The sequence below is a fragment of the Oncorhynchus clarkii genome, chromosome 3 (genome assembly GCF_045791955.1).
Source record: "Oncorhynchus clarkii lewisi isolate Uvic-CL-2024 chromosome 3, UVic_Ocla_1.0, whole genome shotgun sequence".
NCBI lineage: Eukaryota > Metazoa > Chordata > Actinopteri > Salmoniformes > Salmonidae > Oncorhynchus > Oncorhynchus clarkii.
The window spans coordinates 53,335,713-53,356,759 of NC_092149.1; the positions used below are offsets into that span (position 1 = coordinate 53,335,713).

Below are 21,047 nucleotides of genomic sequence, written 5' to 3' on the forward strand. Positions count from 1 at the left end.
TGGCGCGCTTGGCACCGACGATAATACCACGTTCAAAGTCTCTTTAGGTCACTATTATCAGAAATGAGTGTTACCAGCGTTTCAACTACAGTGCAACTAGCATGTCATCTACAACAATATAAATGCAATATTTTCATGAATGTATATATACACACATATGTGTTTATCTTGTGGCTAATTCTCAATATGTAACAATTATACAACTGAAATCAGACATTTGTTTGCTTCCTTTATTTAGCTTCCTTTATAAAACATGACAGTTCATGACATGCATTACTATTTAAATGCACTGTTCTCCCTCGATGTTAAAAGAAACGTTGTATGAAACGCATTGTTAACATGTCTTGGTTATTTTTAACTTGTTTCAAAGCACAGTACATCTTGTTTCATTATATCGTACTGGTGAAACATGTCTGTACAAATTGCTGCATGATTACAGTACCATTTCCAAAACGAAGCAACAAAACAGTACATGATGTATGTCATAGTTTTGTTGTTTACATCAATATTCAACCATTCCCGGTGCTGCACATGGTTTACCTGAATCTTTAAAAAAAAGACTAAAACATTAAATGTCAATGTACAACAATTCAGATTTTGATCAATAAAAATCACAATATTATACTGTATTTCTATCTTACACTTTGTGGTTTAAATCTAAAAATAGGTCTGGATTCAATCCGTAGTGCCGAAGTTCAGCTCTGCAGTGTGCTTGAAATTTAAAGGTAATTTCCGATCAAGCCGGCATATGCAGCGTTTGCCGTGAATGAAGTCTCCACTAAAACGGGAACATTCCCTTTAAATGTCAATCGGGCAACAAAGTGGAACTTCGGCAATAAGCATTGAATCCGGCCCTTAGTCAAATATATCTTCTGTGGCTCTTGCTATAACAACAGAGAGCAGTTTTACATGTATTGACTAAAATGCAATCAATACAATTCAAAGTAATGTACAGTGCAGGCTAGTGAAGCACATTGTTGTGCATGCTCTCTCCTTACAGCGGTCACAGTCCAGCTTAAACAACATGCAACCACTTTGCATTCTCTGCTACTCATACCTCTAAAATATATATTTTTTTAATCATAATTTGTTTTAGAAAAATACCTGAATTCCTTGAGATGTGAAAAAAACAACGAGCAACAGCTTAGTTTACCCAGGAGATGACCAAGGCCAGAGGACCACTGTAGCCTACATACTACATTTCCCATCATGCCTTGCCTACAACCTGATAGTAGTGATCCCCTCCTACTGACAAATGACCAGGTTCAGCTTAACTGTGCCAATAATGCACAAATATTATGGCTATACCACACTGGTCATTCTATTCACATGGTGTGAACTGAGTCAAATATCCACTCTCGCTCTACGGATCCAACAGTTTGCTACGGTAGAAGATGTTCATTCCCATAGAAAGTTGTAACGAGCAAGTAAGCCGATACACAATGCAAACATGATCAGCTCCACATTATATACAGTACATTAACTGAAGTTTGGACTCCACATGAGTCATTGTGGTGTTTGTGATTTGTCTCCACACCCGGGCTAACATACAGGATCAACCAATGGGCTCGCAGTAGAGCCCTCTCGGTGACATCAAGTCTACAGTAGATGCACTTTATCCAACACCAGATTTTTCAACACCTGTGGTCACTTCCCACTGAAGTAATTTTACCATCTTGATTTACATTTGGTTGAATTGTCAACTAATGTGAATTCAACAACAAAAAAACTCACATCAATGGATTTAGGTAAAAAGTTGGGTGAAAAAAAATTGAAATTCCTTAACGTTGATGACTATTTGCAAATCCAATCAGTATTCCACAATGATTCAACGTCATCACACAGATTTGTTGTTGTCGTTGTTGAAATGACATGGAAACAATGTTGATTCAAACTAGTTTTGCCCAGTGGGTTGTGACACAGAATCTTCATCTATTTCACATCCTAACACCTCTAATTCATATTTTATTGAAAAACAAAGTCATTACAAAGACCGATTACCATGTTTATCTCCAAGAGGATGGGTTCTAGTGGGTGATTATAACAGTGGTTTCAGCTGGCTTATGTCTGGCCGTGTTCTCTGTGTCTCCTGTCCAAGGCACGATAGGGAGGGAGGGATGCATGGGTGGTTGGTTCTCTGGAGAGGCCCTGGCTGTGATTAAGGTGCCTCTGTATGTATTGGGCCCTGGGAGACCCCATGCCCCTCAAAGGGTGATCCTGGCACAGTGGTGTTTGAGTTTGCAGGGCAGCACGCCCCGGTTGAGCTGGTAGAACTCCACTAGCTGGATCAGATCAGTGAAGCGGGTGTGACCGTCGTCCAGACTGTAGAACAGATCGCCCTCGTCATCCACCTAACACACACACACAAGCTTGAGCATGTCATCTAAAAGACAAGAGATACATATATACCAAAACAAGGGGTAATACTCACCGGTAAGATCTGAAAGTGTTTGATTCTCTGTGTGTGGCACAGTGACAGTACAAATGTCTTGGGGTTGCTTTGGCTGTCCCTTAGAAGAAATACTCTGAAAAACAAAAGAAAAATCTCAGTTTCTTCAGGAACACCCTGGGACAATTTTTTTACGGTATTTCTGACCGTTTGAAAAAAAGAAAAGTGTAGGGAGGAAAATACAATAGCTACACTGAACAAAAATATTAAATGAAACATGTAAAGTGTTGGTCCCATCTCTCATGAGCTGAAATATAAAGATCCCCGAAATGTTCCATACGCACAAAAATGTTATGCACACATTTTTTACATTCCAGTTAGTGAGCATTTCTCCTTTGCCAAGACAATCCATCCGCCTGACAAGTGTGGCATATCGAGAAGCTGATTAAACAGCATGATCATTACACAGGTGCACCTTGTGCTGGTGACAACAAAAGGCCACTAAAATGCGCAGTTTTGTCACACAACGCCACAGATGTATCATGTTTTGAGGGAGCGTGCATTTGGCATGCTGACTTCAGGAATGTCCACCAGAGTGATTGACAGAAAATGGAATGTACATTTCTCTACCATAAGCCACCCTCAACGTCATTTTAGAGAATTTGGCAGTACGTCCAACTGGTCTCATAACCGCAGACCACGTGTATGGTGTTGTGTGGGCAAATGGCTTGCTGATGTCAACTTTGTGAACAGAGATGCGGTGGTGGTTGGGTTAAGGTATGGGCAAGCATAAGCTACGGACAACGAACAGAATTACATTTTATTGATGGCAATTTGAATGCACAGAGATACCGTGACGAGATCCTGAGGCCCATTGTCGTGCCATTCATCTGCCTCCATCACCTCATGTTTCAGCATGATAATGCACAGTCCCATGTCACAAGGATCTGTACACAATTCCTGGATGCTGAAAATGTCCCAGTTCATCCATGACCTGCATACTCACCAGACATGTCACCCATTGAGCATGTTTTGAATGTTCTGGATAGACATGTACGACAGCGTGTTCCAGTTCCCGCCAATACCCAGCAACTTCGCACAGCCACTGAAGAGGACTGGGACAAGATTCCACAGGCCAATCAACAGCCTGATCAATACTATGCGAAGGAGATGAGGCAAATGGTGGTCACATCAGACACACCTTTTCTGATCATCGCTGCTACTTTATTTTTTAAAGGTGTCTGTGGCCAACAGATTCCCTCATGTGAAATCCATAGATTAGGGAGGGCCTAATTAATTTAAAATCGACTGATTTCCTTTGAAATCGTTGCATGTTGCGTTGATATTTTTTGTTCAGTATATTTACGGTTCTTTGCGACAAAACACATAGAAAAGTGTCTGATGCTGCTCACCCATCAATCAGACCTTGTTGAGTGATTAAGCGGTGTGCCTCATCTCTGGACAGTTTGCTCTGGAACCAGGGCTGGGCCATATGGAGGGCTGCAAAACACACAGGGCGACCATGGTGAATGTCATTAGGCACCAAATGGAGGAAAACATACACACTCGTAGAAGAAAGAAAAAGGTGCTATCTAAAACCTAAAAGGGTTCTTCGGCTGTCCCCATAAGAGAAACCTTTGAAGACCCCTTTTTAGCTCCAGGTAGAACCCTTTACACAAACGATTGGTGTATTCGGCGCATGTGACAGATAAAATTTGATTTGACGCCGGAAGGGAGTAGACACTGGTGGCTGAGTCATTAAATTAGCTACTTGTAGAATCTTTGCATTGTAATTTAATATTGTAATAATATATCTGCAGTTATAGTGGAATGATAGTGTTTCACAATATTTTTTCACCCCAAAATTATTTTGGGCCAATACAAAATCGTATTCTAAAATACAGACTTTCTATTTGACAACAAAAGCCAGACCGGCTTCTGGGGAAAACGGCACCCTCCCTCTCATCGGCGTCACAAAGAGGCATGGTCATCTCCTCCTCGATCACATTGAACAAAAGCAGATTGGGGAAAGCGGGCAATGTAGAAGTCGCGCTGTTATATCGTGGTTGCTAAAATTCTACACTCGTCGCTGAATTACAGTTTGTTTTCTCACAGAGTCGGGAATCATTGTATCTTTTCAAAAACAAAAAAATATAGTTTTTACAGCTGTTTGGTCCATGCTATCCGTTAACCCTAATGATTTAAAATGTCAATTTCAACGGGGTAAGGTTAGGGTTTAGGATAGGGACATCAAGGATTCTGGACTGCACTAACCTCTTCACCATGTTACAGGAAAAATGGGATGCGGGGGAGGGGGTGGGGTTGTTTGGAATACAGCATAGGTGTTGTTACAATTCACCTCGCTTCCACATGGTTGATACATTCTACATGTAGCACCTTTAAGTCCAGTGTATCTGGTCAGGAGGGATGTGACTGCATTCCGGGGAGTTGCTGCCTGCATGGTAAAAAAAAAAAAAACTTATACTAACCTATGTTTGACATGGGACTCTGGGAGGTGGACGGGCTTCCATGGGAGCTCAGACGATGGCAGCTTTTCCTCTGAAGGGAAGGAGAGGAGGAGTTCCAAGTATCACACGCTTGGACTATTTTCACATGGGTGCATCATCATTTGACACCTTATACACATTTTGGGCATTGACAAAGCATCAGTTGTCAGGTATTCAGTCATGGTAAAATAATCCTTTAAGCACTATTGCAGGACCAGTGTGTCACTAGTGTGTCATGCTGAGTAGAGAGAAATTATGTCAGAGAGAGAACCAAATGGCCTACCCTCCATGAGAGCCCCTCCTCCACGGCTACGGACAGCGCCTCCGATGGGTTCTCGATCACCCGGCTCTTGTGTCCCGAGAAGTCCATGGCCACCAAGGAGTTCTCGGAGATACTTCTCTGGAAATACATGTTTGAGGTAGTATATATTATTACGAGTATACAGTGTAAGTGTTTGAAATGTTGAAATACGTGTACAGACGGTGAGTGAAAGGTTATAGGAGAAGCACATTCATGCTTTCTGTGTGTGGTATTATGCTGCCATCTAGTGTCTGAGAAGTGTGACTTGAGTATAATTTCTAGATGATTCCGAGCAGAATGTGCTCAAGTGACTGGAGATTAGAGTGGATGTGAATAGAATGACACACGAGCACATAAATAATCACACACACAAAATATTTCTTATCAGGATTAGGATTGCTATGTTGTTGTTGCTTTGCTATGTTGTCGTCTTAGGTCTCTCTTTATGTTGTGTTGTCTCTCTTGTTGTAATGTGTGTTTTGTCCTATATTTAGTTATTTGAATCCCAGGCCCCCGTCCCCACAGGAGGCCTTTTGCCTTTTGATAGGCCGTCATTGTAAATAAGAATTTGTTCTTAACTGACTTACCTAGGTAAATATACATTTAAAAAATAAAACAATTCGTGAGTGAGAAGCCATTAAAAATCACCATGATTTGCCTCTATCACTCCCCTAACCTCAGGAAAGGGAAAGAGGGATACCTAGTCAGTTGTACAACTGAATGCATTCAACTGAAATGTGTCTGAATCAGAGAGGTGCGGGAGGGGGGGGCTGCCATAATCGACATCCACAATTTCGGCACCCGGGGAACAGTGGGTTAGTTGTAACAAAGTGGCTAGTGTTTACTTTAAGGTAAAAACATTTGAATCCTTCTTAGAGACTCTTCTCCAGTCCATTCAGACGATGTAAATATAATTCTGGAGTTCCTGGACATCACTGTGCAAACAAACCGATTGCTCCTTTCCTTGACATGTCTCAATTTTCAGTTCGGTTCTGTTAAGATCGAATTCAATTTTCAGTTCGGTTCTGTTAAGATCGAATTAAATTTTCAGTTCGGTTCTGTTAAGATCGAATTCAATTTTCAGTTCGGTTCTGTTAAGATCGAATTCAATTTTCAGTTCGGTTCTGTTAAGATCGAATTCTTTGTCCGGCAGTCTAGCGGTGTGCTAGTGGCGTGCTGTGCTCTAGGCCAGGGGTACTCAACTACTATTTGAGAAGGTTCAGTGACACAAATGTCCTAGGTGGCAAAGGTCCGGGTGGATATCGTCCTTTATCAGCGCTGTGGTACAGCCGCAGTAACAAACATAGTCGTCTACGACTTAGGAAACATGTTATATATAAGATAAACATTAAACGTGTGCAACATTGCAGCAACATTGCTGAAGAACAAAAAGTGGTTGCATAATTGTCTATGCAAAAAGTGCACTGTGAACATTGTACATGGGCCTTGAATAAAAAAACAATAAAGTACATGTTTTCTGGAGAACAAAGGAAAGTTTAACAAAAATAATAATCTGAATGCACAGAATGTCTCTGTGGGCCGTGCAATATTCATGTAGAAGTCACTCTGGGCCTTGCCCTTGCATCAATGAGAGAAATTACACTTGGTCTCCTCACAATGTTTTGAACTTTGGCACAAAATGGTGTGAGAGCAACTCTTGAGACGCTGGTGCAGGTGTTCATTGGTGAGTCTGGAGCGGTATTTGTTTTTAATAAAGTTAATTGTGGAGAAAGCTGATTCACAGCTGTATGTGGAGCCAAACATGGTCAGGATGTATAGTGTCAGTTTCTTGAGAACAGGGACATCAGCTGCAGGCACCATCTTTCCCCAGAAAGTAACAGGGTCACAGTCACCAGTCTGCTCCTTCAAAGACACATTTTCTTGCAGCTCAATCAACTCCATTTGCAGTGAGGCAACATCTACCAATCTGAAGATCTGTTTTGCTTTTTCTGACAACTTTGTCACATTTGTGACCAAGAAGGGGTTCTGCAGCAGCAGTTCTCTCCCAACAATGAAGTCATCAAAGCGAGCCTTGAAGTTATCCATCAGCTTCTGGATGAAATCAACATGGTTAGGGAACATCTTTGTCTCCCTGCGTTTGCACCAGAAGATCGGGGAAGTGGACAAGTTCTCCCTGGAGATCATTCTTGAAAAGCTACAATTTCTTCTGGAAAGCCCGGACTGCTGTTATCATATCACACACACTGTGTTGTGCCATCCCTGCAGCTTAACATTCAGTTGATTGAGGTGTGATGTAATGTCTGTCAAAAATGCATCTATTCCCATCTTTTCCTAATCTTCCAAAAACTCCAAAAACTGAGTTGCCTTGTCACTCTTTTGCTCTGATAACAAAGCTTTGATTTCCTCCCAAATGGCCCAAAAGAGTCCAAAACCCTGCCTTTGCTGAGTCATCTGACATTGTTGTGCAGTCGTAAGTCAGCAAAACTGACATGGGCTTCTGTCAGAAAGCCTCGTAGCAGGCAGTGTTGTAGGGATGATGTTGCTCTCAAAAAGATCAGTTTCATCATCGTTGTCATGACCTCAGAACACTCTTTCCCCAGACTGGCACACAGAACAGATTGATGGATGATGCAGTGGTATGATGTCAGGTCAGGGTGGTCCCCCAGTCCCCTCCCTATCATGGCTGGATCTGTGATGATGGAGACCACAGACTTCAGATCTCTCCTGCTTTTTGTCAGCATCCCTTTGATGACCTCATGGGATATCCTCTCCCCGTGTGTGTGTGTGCTTCTAGATTTGATAAGCCCAACAGCTCCCCACAGAATTATACAATCTGACAAACACCAGAAGCTGGGCATTATCAGTGTCATCTGTTGATTCATCCATAGCTAATGGTATGCATGGTGTATTCTGAAAGGCCTCATCAAGTTGTGAAGTCAAATCTTCAGCTAATATTTCGGTTCTCCTCATTGCTGTGGAATCTGACAGTGGGATCTGTTTGATATTTTCTCTGAGCTCATCTTTTTTTTAATTTTTTTTTTTAACCTTTGAGCAAGGTGTCAGCAACTTCACACATGCATTATTTTACCATCTCAGCGTCTGAAATGGTTTTTGTTGTGTTTTCCCAAAACCAGGAATTGTCCGGGAATTGACAAGGACTTTGTTGGACCTCTCACATTGGAATTTTAGTTGGTTAATCTTATTTTGTTCTCACCTCTGTGTTCAGAGGATACGTTTGATCTAAATTACTATGCCTGGTGTCATAATGGCGCTTAACATTGGCACTTTTCAGGAGGGCTACGGACTCACTGCATATCAAGCACATTGGTTTTGTGCTAGTTGCGGGGAGAATAAATACATACTGTTCTGTCCACTTGTCTTTGATTATATGGTTTTCAGCACCAGCTGAACAAGCCATATTAACAAAGATACTGGTAACTAAGCTCCCATCTATGATATTAACAGTTGAGCCGCAGTAAAATCTTTAAAATCTTTCTGCCTGCTTGTCCCAAGGTTCCACAGAGGATATTTGGATTGATGTTATTGGGTAAGACGCGGCCTCTTGTATTTGCATATAACCACGCGATTGGATTAGACAGGGCACTTGTTGAGGTGGGCGTTGTTTTTGAGAGAAAGAGAGGATTCTGAGTTAGCGGTCGATACGCCCGGTAGATTTTTTAAAAAGCTTCAAAAAATTATTGATTTACTTTATATAACAAATTGCGACGTTGTCCGGTCCGTATTTACCCTTCACTGGGTCCGGAGACGGACTGCGTTCCGCCAGTTGAGTTTGGCTGCTCTAGGCTGTAGCGGCTGTACGGCAGGGTAAAGGAGATTAAGCAGCGCCATGACCCCTCTACAGTATATCCTGTACCCTAACCTAATATACTCCCCAAGCATGTTCTCAGAAGCTGGGTTAGTCTAGGTGTGCATCCCAAATGGCACCCTTTCTCCAATTCTCCAATTATAGTACACTACTTTTGACCACAAGTGCACTACTGTACATAGAGAATCGGGTGCCATTTGAGATGCATCTTAGCCCTTCCCTTTGCAGCGCTGAGCTCAGGGTCCCAGACCCATGCCTGGACACTCTGTGCATTCCTCTGACAGCAAAGTAGAAGTGACGAGGTGTTAAGTCTGAGAGCAGCTGATCTCGGGTTATTTTTAGAGGAGCCAGGCTCCTCGAACATGTTCCAGTGCCCAAAATAGAACATGTGTTTACACATACAGAATACTGGAATTTGAGGGGGAAACGCTTTCATTTTAGACTATTCTAGAAGATCACTCCGGCATGAATAGTAGACTGTGTGTCCTGGGTCATGTGCTTTAAAACGGTGTACCGGCACATTGGTATTTACACACCACTTACCATAGGTGAAGTTTTCTGTTTCTGGTGTGGTTGAATGAAGTTTTGGTACAGCTGCAACCCATACTGCAACACAAAACAGTAGGTGAGAACGTTGTTCAGTAGGCACCGATCAGACACGATGAGGCATGGATGGACGGCATACAGTAAGTAGTCAGTTGGGGGTCAGGAAAGACCACACTACTAGAGTTGTGCTGACTTTGGAGATCTGTAGACACTTGACAGAGGTTACATCCCCAATGGCACCCTGTTCCCTACATAGTGCACCACTATGACCCCTATGGGCCCTGGTCAACAGTGGTGCACTATATAGGGAATGTGATAAGGGGGGGGGCATGATGACTGTACCTTAAAGAGGCGCATGGCAGTGACCCAGCAGGTTCTGGTCTGCTCATCATCTGCACACAACAGCTTGAGGTCTCGGGGAGAGCCATGCTTAGTAGACTGGAGTGGAGGATCATCATGAAGAGAAAGCATGGGTTTATCAAACAGAACTCGGAAATGACTTTCCTTTCCTTAATTGCGCCTGATGGGATAAATAGAGTTCCATTGAATAACTTAACATTGTAAAACACCAAAGTATAGGTTTATAGATAGAAAATGCAAAAGTACCTTGACACAGAAGCCATAGTCCGTCGGCGCTCCGTGTATCTTTTTCGCCGATAGTAACGTGTAGACGTCGCCGTCACTGAACTCGGCAATAAACTGAAGATGCCTCGGTTCCTGTGAAGAGAGAACAAGAAACGTCTCAAATCTCCACATGCCTTTCAGTGTTCATTATTGTGTTTATGTCACATCACACCCCCCATTGCAACCAGGGCTTCTTCTTGCATTCCACTGTAGAGTAGCCTCAAGTCCCATTACAAATCCAACTATGTGAGGGATCGGGGTAGAAATATGAACAATGCAGGGGTACCCAGTGTGAGGACAGATGCTAAGCAAGTGCCCTGGTGCATGATGATCACAGACTAAAAGTGATCGTTGTTTTAGCTGCAGACTCCTTCGAGCTGAGAGGTGGGACAAGGTTGGCACACTTCAACATAGTCAAGCAAATAGTATTGCCCTATCCATTACACTGTAGGTGTGGCTAGTATGTATATTAGGTGTTAAAGATAGGACCAAATATGTGACAAAGTGATGACAAAGTGATAGTAGCTTTATTAATAATGTAAGCATACTGTCAGGGAGCCAAAGGAAAGGAGCACAAAGCAAACCACTGTTGAAACTATGTGACTGCGACACAACATTCTCACTTCCCTGTTGCACAGTGTCAAGCACAGGTACAGTCAGGTCCATAATTATTGGCAACCTTGATAAAGATTAGCAAAAAAGACTGTATAAAATAAATAATCCATTTCTGAGCAATTGTATTATAAAAACTTTATAATTTCAACCCAAAATGTTTTTGCATACAATTTAGCTCAGTATTTGTATTATTTCTTTTAGAGTATTTTTTGCCCATCTTTTCAAGGTTAGAATAATTATGGACTTGACTGTAGGTATAGTTGTCTGTGTATGTGTTGACCGACTGGCAATGTCTATGACACCAACCAAAATTGTAGCCAAAACCAATATACTCTTGAGCATAAATCACATCATATCAAACTAAAGGAATTAAATCAAATCCAACTTCTGTTACTAATTGGATTGCCTATATTGGAGATTGCAAACCCGGTCATTTTGTGCTTCTAGTCTAAAGAACAGCTCTTCTGTAGTTGGGAGAGGGGGAAGTGGTTGGCTTGGCACAGTGCTGTGCAGGTCTAAGATTCACCTGTCATCCGTGGGTGTTGAGGGCTCAGTCCTTGGCAGTGGCATGCCATCTGACCTGAGGGAAAGCTAGTTCAACCAGTTCCACAGAGCAACCAGGGAACAATAGAGCTAGCTACTCCCCTACTGTACACCACACCACGCTGGCAAATTGACACAGGCTTCTCACATGAACCCATACAGCAGCAGGTAAAACAACAGTTCTCTCCTTAAACCTACTTGCTTTTTTTGTTGTTGCAAAAACACTACTTTTTAACCCTTTTTTGAAGGAAATCTTTGTAATTCATATTGTAATTCATTAAAGGCCATGTTTCATTGAAGTCTGGAAAGACACGAGGACAGTTACTTTAACATTGAAACATTTATAGACTACACACTTTTAGAACAAATGTTATTGACTGACCTTTGATGTCCCCTTGTTGGAGAAGTAGAGACCTGACCGTCTCAAGACAAAGTAGAACTTTTTCCAAGACTTCCTGCCTTGTTCTTTGGCATGGAGGTGCCCATGGATCTCTGGACAAGTGCTTGAGTTGAGAAATGTCTGTCGGACAGAAAGAAAAATAGTCCTTAAATAGTGTAGCAGCAACACTGAGGGACGGTTTCCCGGACACAGACTTTAAAGTGAAGCAACAAGTAGAATGTTGCTTAATAGATACCTGTATTAGCTGAGAATGGTTCATAATCCCATTGGTTTCACTTGATAAGGACACCATGTGATCTGGGAAAAAATCCTATCAATATGAAAACATCATCAGTCATAACACACACACACACACACACACACACACAGGCTCTTTACATGAGCTATCCATTACTGGTTCAGCTGAGTGCATTTAGAAAACAGGAGGTGTAATGTACTAATTAGTTCAACATTGTTTTGCTAATCACACCCTGGTCTTACCAGCGGTTTATTGAAGAATTCATATTTGGCATAGTTCTTCCGAAAATATAGGCGACTGTCTGTGTCCATGCCCCAGCCGGACAGCACCTCCATCACAGATTCATGGTCTTCTATGGTTCTTTCTGGTCAAAACAAGAGAAAGAAATGTCAACGTAGAGACCACAAAAGACACACACAAAAAAAGAGGGAAAATGAGAAAGATAGTTAGTAAAATCTACAGTATCCAACAAAGTTCCTCCTCATAATACCATATAGTCAAACATTAAGGTTTAGAATAAAGTTATCAGACGTTCAAACATATAATCGTGATCATACAGTACACAACACACATAACACACAACAGTACACACAACAATACAGTACACATAACAGTACACACAACAATACACACAACAATACACATAATACACAATACAGTACACACAACAGTACACATAAGTGGTTATAGCTGTTCAGATAATATAAACTGGTCTAGTGCCCAGGGCCCACATACAGTACACATTAGTGGTTATAGCTGTTCAGATTCATAACAGTAATATAAACTGGTCTAGTGCCCAGGGCCCACATACAGTACAATAAGGCCTGCGTCAGAGCAGGGCATGTGCTTTGCTACCTCTAAAACGGTGCAGATTGATTATTAACCCTTTAATTAGAGATAGATTAATACACAGCTTTAAGCTGTTACAGAGTTACAGTACGACTCCTAGCTCTGTGGGTATTATGATTTAGACGTATTATCAAACATTACTCAGATGAATATTAACTGTTACAATGGAAAGCAGTCGTCTGGACACTGGAACACTGCACAGCCGTTTGAGTCAAGGCAAGGTGGTGGTTATGCTGGTCAGGATGGTTTGTGCTGTTTGTACCGTTTCCAAACTTCGCATCTGCACTGTTCAAGTAAATCTTATTTTGTCAACAACATTTTGGGGGGAAATTGTTAAAAGTCGTACTTGTGCATAAAGTTGTATGGTTTAACTTCACAATCATTGTTTTTTGTTTGGCATAATATACGTGTCAGCAGCATTCTGTTACCGTGGAATTGCCCAGCAATGTCTATCTAGTATCTTTAGTGGCCTATTTTTACAAATGTATTCATTAGGAATCCCATTTCATGTCTGAAAAGCAGCATTTCATCTCAACACGAGAACCGCATTAAGTGCTGAGAGGCTTTACAAAAAATATTACATTACAGTACCAGTCAAAAGTCAGGACACACCTTTTTTGTGACTATTTTCTACATTGTAAAATAATAGTGAAGACATCAAAACTATGAAATAACACATGGAATCATGTAGTAATCAAAATAAAATGTGTTAAACAAATCAAAATATATTTTAGATTTGTGATTCATCAAAGTAGGTGTGTCCAAACTTTTGACTGATACTGTCATTTCAGCAGCACTTCATGACAAACTCAGTCAAAGCAGATGCACTTCAACTAAAAAGTACAAGAGGAGCACAAGCTTTATTTGGCTTGACCAAGATGAGTGAATCAGGCCACATATCATTACAGGAGGTTCTAAGGGCTCTTAAAAAGGTTAAGAGGAACTGATGTGTGGGTGTCCCAAATGGCAACCTATGCCCTATATAGTACACTGCCTTTACCCAGAGACCTATGGGCCTTAGTCACAAGTAGTGCACTATAAAGAGAATACGGTGCCATTTGGGACAGAGCCTGTATACGTCCTGTGTAGCTCAGCTGGTAGAGCATGGCGCTTGCAACGCCAGGATTGTGGGTTTAATTCCACGGGGGACCAGTACGGAGAAGAAGAAAAAAGTATGAAAATGTATTCAGTCACTGCTTACTGTAAATTGCTCTAGAATAGAGAGGACTAAAATGTATCTGCACAGAAGCACCGGAAAACAGTATGTCAGTATGATAACATGGAAAAACAGATGCAGAGGGTTAGAATACTGGTTCCCAGGTTTTCCAGAAATCCCGGTTACTAGAATATTTCCAGAATTAGGAGTGAAAAAGCAGGACATCCAGGAATCTCCCAACCTGGGAATTTTGGAACGTCCTTTACAGTTTGACTTTCTTGGTCTCTTTATAATGCCAACATATACAGTGCATTTGGAAAGTATTCAGACCCCTTGACCTTTTCCACATTTTGTTACGTTACAGCCTTCAATCTACACACAATACCCCATAAAGAAAAAGCAAAACAGGTTTATACATTTTTGCAAATGTACTATAAAAAAAACAATAATTCAATATCACATTTACATAAGTATTCAGACCCGTTACTCTACTACGCCAGGTCGCAGTTATAAATGAGAACTTGTTCTCAACTAGCCTACCTTGTTAAATAAAGGTTAAGTAAATAAAAATAACAGTAAAACTGTTGTAGCACCCATGGCAGCTATTACAGCCTCGAGTCTTCTTCTTTATTCTCAGCAGATCCTCTCAAGCTCTGTCAGGTTGGATGGGGAGCGTCGCTGCACAGCTATTTTTAGGTCTCGCCAGATATGTTCGACTGGGTTCAAGTCCGGGCTCTGGCTGGGCCACTCAAGAACATTCAGAAACGACCCGAAGCCAGGCCTGCGTCGTCTTGGCTGTGTGCTTAGGGTTGTTTTCAGGACCCCAGTCTGAGGTCCTGAGCGCTCTGGAGCAGGTTTTCATCAAGGACCTCTCCGTTAATCTTTCCCTCGATCCTGACTAGTCTCCCAGTCGCTGCTGCTGAAAAACATCCCCACAGCATGATGCTGCCACCACAGGGATGGTGCCAGGTTTCATCAGACCAGATAATCTGGTTTGTTATGGTCTGAGAGTCCTTTAGGTGACTTTTTGGCAAACTCCAAGCGGGCTGTCATGTGCCTTTTACTGAGGAGTGACTACCGTCTGGCAACTCCATTAAGTTGACTCCATTAACTTAACTACCATTAAGGCCTGATTGGTGGAGTGCTGCAGAGATGGTTGTCCTTCTGGAAGGTTCTCCCATCTCCACAGAGGAACTCTGGAGCTCGGTCAGAGTGACCATTGGATTCTTGGTCACCTCCCTGACCAAGGCCTTTCTCCCCCGATTGCTCAGTTTGGCTGGGCGGCCAACTCTAGGAAGAGTCTTGGTGGTTCCAAACTTCTTCCATTTAAGAATTATGGAGGCCATTGTGTTCTTGGGGACCTTCAAATGCTGCAGAATGTTTTTGGTACCCTTCCCCAGATCTGTGCCTCAACAGAATCCTGTCTCGGAGTTCTATGGACAATTTCTTTGACCTCATGGCTTGGTTGTTGCGCTGACATGCAGTGTCTGTGGGACCTTATATACACAGGTGTGTGTGCTTTTTCAATTGAATTTCCGACAGGACTCCAGTTGTAGAAACATTAAGAATGATCAATGGAAACAGGGTGCACCTGAGCTCAGTTGAGTCTCATAGCAAAGGGTCTGAGTACTTATGTAAATAAGATATACATTTTTTTAATATTTGCAAAAAAAATCTAAAAACCTGTTTTCGCTTTGTTATTATGGGGTATTGTGTGTAGATTGATGAGAATTTAAATGTAATCCATTTTAAAATAAGGCTGTAATGTAACAAAATGTAGAAAAAGGGAATGGGTCTGAATACTTCCTGAATGCAATGATTCATCATCAGGAAAAAAATTGACTCTACAAGAATAGAAGAGAAGACACATTTAGCTGACATTTTGACTAATTTCCAAAGTACTACAATAACTTTGACTGGTTAATTTAGGTTTTCATTCGTCTAGAATTACCAGATGTTCCCGTAACGACATATACTGGGTAGTGGAATTATTCATTTCTCAATTATCATTAATCTAAAAAAAAATAAATGTGTATTCCAAATTAAAAGCAGAAGAGAAGAGACTCAGAGGAACAAACTTTAAGACACACTTTACTAAACTGGTTGAATGAGAACAGCACATTTCCAGCTAAATCAATGCTTAAATACTCTGCAAAATAATGGACAGAACGGATGGGTAAGTTATGCAATCTAAGTGTGAAGAATGCTGCTGAGAAATGGTTAGAAGATAGAAGACAAGTCACTTTTGCTGCACAATTCAGTGTTTGTTGACCAACTTGTGGTACCAAAGAGCAGAATCACACTGGTGTGCCACAGAAAGAGTAACTGTTTTTTTTTGTCAACAATCTACACGTGTCTCTGCAATATCGAAGTGTTTAAAAAAAATAAATTATATATATATATATATATATATATATATATATATATATATATATATATATATATATATATATATATATAAATAAATAACTTCAATATAGTCGTGGCATAAGTACTCAGCTCCATGAGCCAACACATGTTAGAAACACATTAAACAGCAACTACAGCTGTATGTCTTCTTGGTTAAATCTGTAAGAGCTTTGCATACCTGGACTGTGCAATATTTGCCCATTATTCTTTTCTGAATTCTTCAAGCTCTGTCAAGATGTTGGGGATTATGGCTAGACAGCCATAGATTTTCCAGCAGATTTAAGTCAAAACTGGGTATCACTTTATTTTAAAGGTATATATATATATATATATATAAATAAGTCAGTAATTAGTAGTTTATAAGTGTGTGTATAAGCAGCTAAGAAGGTATTTATTCTGTGTTATTAGTCATGTATTAGGCCTTAAGTATTTTCTTATTCAAACGTTATAAGTCTAATTACTGGTCAATCATTGATAACTTCATTGTTAGCCATAATAAATACATAATAAGCGTTAATTAAGAGCAAGTTACACAAGAAACAGGCTTTTAGTAAGCCGTCTCAATATGGGACTGATAAAGTCATAGCACTGTACCTTAAAATGTGTTCCCTGCTCTGAATTGTGGCCACATTTTTACTTAAAATCTTCTTTACAGAAATTGGATTGGACAGAAAGGGGCACACATACCAACATAATGTATATGCCATACAGAAAACATTCCAGTCAACATGATGTAAACAACAAAAATATATGCAAGTTGAGTGTTGGTTGTTTGGCGTATATTATGTATTATGAAACGCAAAGGAGCACACCTCCCCACACCCATGAGCAACACCATATATTGTTGGCCTGAAACTGAGAATTTGTGTAGTTTCATTAGATAAGAAATGTATTCATATTAATGCCACACATTCAAGGTCGGGATTCAATCTGATCGCACAATGTTGACAATGTGCCTTTTAAAGGGATAGTTAAGAGATTTTGGCAATGAAGCCCTTTATCTACTCCCCCAGAGTCCGATGAACACAGGGGTTGGAACCAAAATTGTTTTCCAATCATTTCGTTCTGAACAGAACCACTCTTTTTTTTAGTTCCGTTCCACTGTTTCGACCAACAAAACAAAGTTCTGAAAAGGTTTGAACTCAAAAAAAGTGAAGGTTTATATTGTTCCTTTCTGTTCCTTTTTAACCTGTGAAATCAATTATTAGATTTTTTTTTATTTTTACATTGAGCTCATTAAATGACTTCACCAATCAATGCGGATAGAGCAGGCAAGCTAGTTGTTTACATGCATAATGAACAAACAAGTGTAGCCTGTGGTGCAAGATGCGACAGACATTTTGCTGGTGGGGAGAGAGTGAGAGAGGGTTGAGGAGAAGGCTTGAAGCACTGGGCATATTGCTATGACATGCATTATCTGAATTAGGTCCACATAATTAAACCTAGGAGGAGTGGCTTCTATGAAGGAACTTTGAATGTCCTTTAAGCTAGCAAGCTAACAAACTTGAGCTAGCTAGATAACAAACTTGAGCTAGCTAGATAACAAGCTTGAGCTAGCTAGATAACAAACTTGAGCTAGCTAGATAACAAACTTGAGCTAGCTAGATAACAAACTTGAGCTAGCTAGATAACAAACTTGAGCTAGCTAGATAACAAACTTGAGCTAGCTAGATAACAAACTTGAGCTAGCTAGATAACAAGCTTGAGCTAGCTAGATAACAAACTTGAGCTAGCTAGATAACAAACTTGAGCTAGCTAGATAACAAACTTGAGCTAGCTAGATAACAAACTTGAGCTAGCTAGATAACAAACTTGAGCTAGCTAGATAACAAACTTGAGCTAGCTAGATAACAAGCTTGAGCTAGCTAGATAACAAACTTGAGCTAGCTAGATAACAAACTTGAGCTAGCTAGATAACAAACTTGAGCTAGCTAGATAACAAACTTGAGCTAGCTAGATAACAAACTTGAGCTAGCTAGATAACAAACTTGAGCTAGCTAGATAACAAGCTTGAGCTAGCTAGATAACAAACTTGAGCTAGCTAGATAACAAACTTGAGCTAGCTAGATAACAAGCTTGTGTGTGCAGAGCTTTACCTTTTTGTAGTTAATAAATCCAACGTGAAACTTGATAACTAGGACTATATTATCCTTAACTAGCATTGAAAAAGGTAATCCATTCTTCTCTAGCTAATAGACCCAGTGGGTTTTGCGACGGGTATACAGAGATGACCAGTTTACAGAGTAGTATAGAGTGCAGTGATGTGTCTATAAAGGAACAGTGGTGGCAAATCTGATGGCTGAATGGTAAAGACCATCTAGCCGCTCCAGAGCACCCTTACCTGCCAATCTATAAATTACATCTCCGTTTAAACGTTTTTATTTTCATTTTAAATTTTACCCCCCTTTTTTGTGGTATCCAATTGTTAGTAGTTATTATCTTGTTTCATCGCTACAACTCCCGTACGGGCTCGGGAGAGACGAAGGTCGAAAGCCATGCGTCCTCCGAAACACAACCCAACCCGTGCACTGCACCCGGCCCGCCACAGGAGTCGCTAATGCACGATGAACCAAGGATATCCCTACCGGCCAAACCCTCCCTAACCCGGATGACGCTAGGCCAATTGTGAGTCGCCCCATGGACCTCCCGGTCGCGGCCGGCTGTGACAGAGCCTGGGCTCAAACCCAGAGTCTCTGGTGGCACAGCTAGCACTGCGATGCAGCGCCTTAGACCACTGCGCCGTAATCTCTGGCCGTAATTGTAAATAACAATTTGTTCTTAACTGACTTGCCTAGTTAAATAAAGGTTAAATCAAATAAATAAAAGTCTAGCATGGGTAGGATGGTCATCTAAATCAGGGTTAGTTTGGTAGCCGGGGATGAAAGAGGAGCGATTATAATGATAGAGGAAACCAAGTCCAGATTTAACTTTAGCCTGCAGCTTTGGTAAGTGCTGAGAGAAGGACAGTGTACCATCTAGCCATACTCCCAAGTACTTGTATGAGGTGACTACCTCAAGCTCTAAACCCTCAGATGTAGTAATCACACCTGTGGGGAGAGGGGCATTCTTCTAACCACATGATCTTTGTTTTGGAGGTGTTCAGAACAAGGTTAAGGGCAGAGAAAGCTTGTTTGACACTAATAAATCTTTGTTGTAGAGCGTTTAACACAACATCCGGGGAGGGGGCAGCCTAGTATAAGTCTATCATCTGCATATAAATGGAAGAGAGCGCTTCCTACTGCTTGAGCTATGTTGTTGATTTAAATTGAGAAGAGCGTGGGGCCTAGGATCAAGCCTTGGGGTACTCACTTGGTGACAGGCAATGGCTGATATAGCAGATGTTCTGACTTTATACACTGCACTCTTTGAGAGAGGTAGTTAGCAAACCAGGCCAAAGACCCCTCAGACACACCAATACTCCTTAGCCGGCCCACAAGAAAGGAATGGTCTACCGTATCAAAAGCTTTGGCCAAGTCAATAAAAATAGCAGCACAACATTGCTTAGAATCAAGAGCAATGGTGACATAATTTAGGACTTAAGGTTGCAGTGACACATTCATAACCTGAGTGAAAACCAGATTGCATACCCAAGAGAATACTATAGACGTCAAGAAAGCCAGTCAGTTGATGATTGACAAGTTATTCCAACACATTTGACAAACAGGGCAAAATAGAAATTGAAAGGTACTATGTATGTCCTTATTAGTCCCATATTGAGACAGCTTACGAAGAGTATGTTTCTGGTGTAACGTGCTGTTAATTAACATGTCTTTATTATGGCTAACAATTAAGTTATTAATGATTGACCAGTAATATATGCCTTGTGTTTGAATAAGAAAATACTTCATTAAGGTATAATACATGAGTAATAACAAGGAAAGACCTTATTAGTTGCTTACATACACAATTATAAACTACCAGTGTCACATGTTTAACTTAAAATAAAGTGTTACCCAAAATGGTAACTTGGCCTCTTAGGAACAGTCACCGTCTTCTTGGTAAGCAACTTCAGTGTTGATTTGGCCTTGTGTTGTAGATTATTGTCCTGCTGAAAGGGGAACTCCTCTTCCAGTCTCTGGTGTAAAGCAGACAAGCAGGTTTTCCTCTAAGATTTTGCATGTGCTTAGCTCCATCCTGTTTCATTTTATCCTGAAAAACTCCCCAGTATTTGCTGATGTCAAGCATACCCATACCATGATGCAGCCACCACCATGCTTGAAAATCAAGAGGCAGTTACTCAGTGATGTGTTGTGTTCGATTTGCCCCAAACATTCAGCTCTGCATTTAGGCAAAAAGTGTATTCCTTTGCTGTACTTTTCTTCTTCTTCAGTATTACTTAAGTGCCTTTTTGAATACAAGATGCATGTTCTCTATATTTGTATTATTCTTTTCACTCTGTCATTTAGGTCACTACAATGTTGTTAATCCATCCTCAGTTTTCTCCCATCACAGACATTGAACTCTGTAGCTGTTTTAAAATCACCAGTGGCCTCATGGTAACATCCCTGAGCAGTTTCATTCCTGTCCTGCAGCTCAGTTCAGAAGGACGACTGTATCTGATGTGTCTGGGTGGTTTCATTTATAAAAATCGACAGCATAATTGTTAACTTCACCATGCTTAAAGAGATATTCAATGTCTGATTTGTTCTGGTTAGCCATGTATCTATCACTGCCCTTCTTTAT

At 40.9% G+C, this 21,047-nt stretch overlaps 1 protein-coding gene across 4 annotated transcripts in view; it reads right to left on the reverse strand.

The window, feature by feature from the left end:
• Positions 1–216: 216 nt before the first annotated feature.
• LOC139397642 (growth factor receptor-bound protein 14-like) overlaps positions 217–21,047 on the reverse strand; it is a 45,788-nt gene continuing 24,957 nt past the window's right edge. For all 4 annotated transcript variants that reach the window (XM_071144207.1, XM_071144205.1, XM_071144203.1 and 1 more), the window contains 11 exons: positions 12,193–12,314; positions 11,948–12,022; positions 11,695–11,832; positions 10,137–10,247; positions 9,873–9,968; positions 9,528–9,590; positions 5,180–5,296; positions 4,879–4,948; positions 3,802–3,889; positions 2,432–2,525; positions 217–2,351 (listed from right to left, as the gene is read on the reverse strand). In XM_071144207.1, the coding sequence (XP_071000308.1) occupies positions 2,205–2,351; positions 2,432–2,525; positions 3,802–3,889; positions 4,879–4,948; positions 5,180–5,296; positions 9,528–9,590; positions 9,873–9,968; positions 10,137–10,247; positions 11,695–11,832; positions 11,948–12,022; positions 12,193–12,314 (1,121 nt within the window). In that variant the 3' untranslated portion in view covers positions 217–2,204. The remainder of the gene's footprint in view (positions 2,352–2,431; positions 2,526–3,801; positions 3,890–4,878; positions 4,949–5,179; positions 5,297–9,527; positions 9,591–9,872; positions 9,969–10,136; positions 10,248–11,694; positions 11,833–11,947; positions 12,023–12,192; positions 12,315–21,047) is intronic.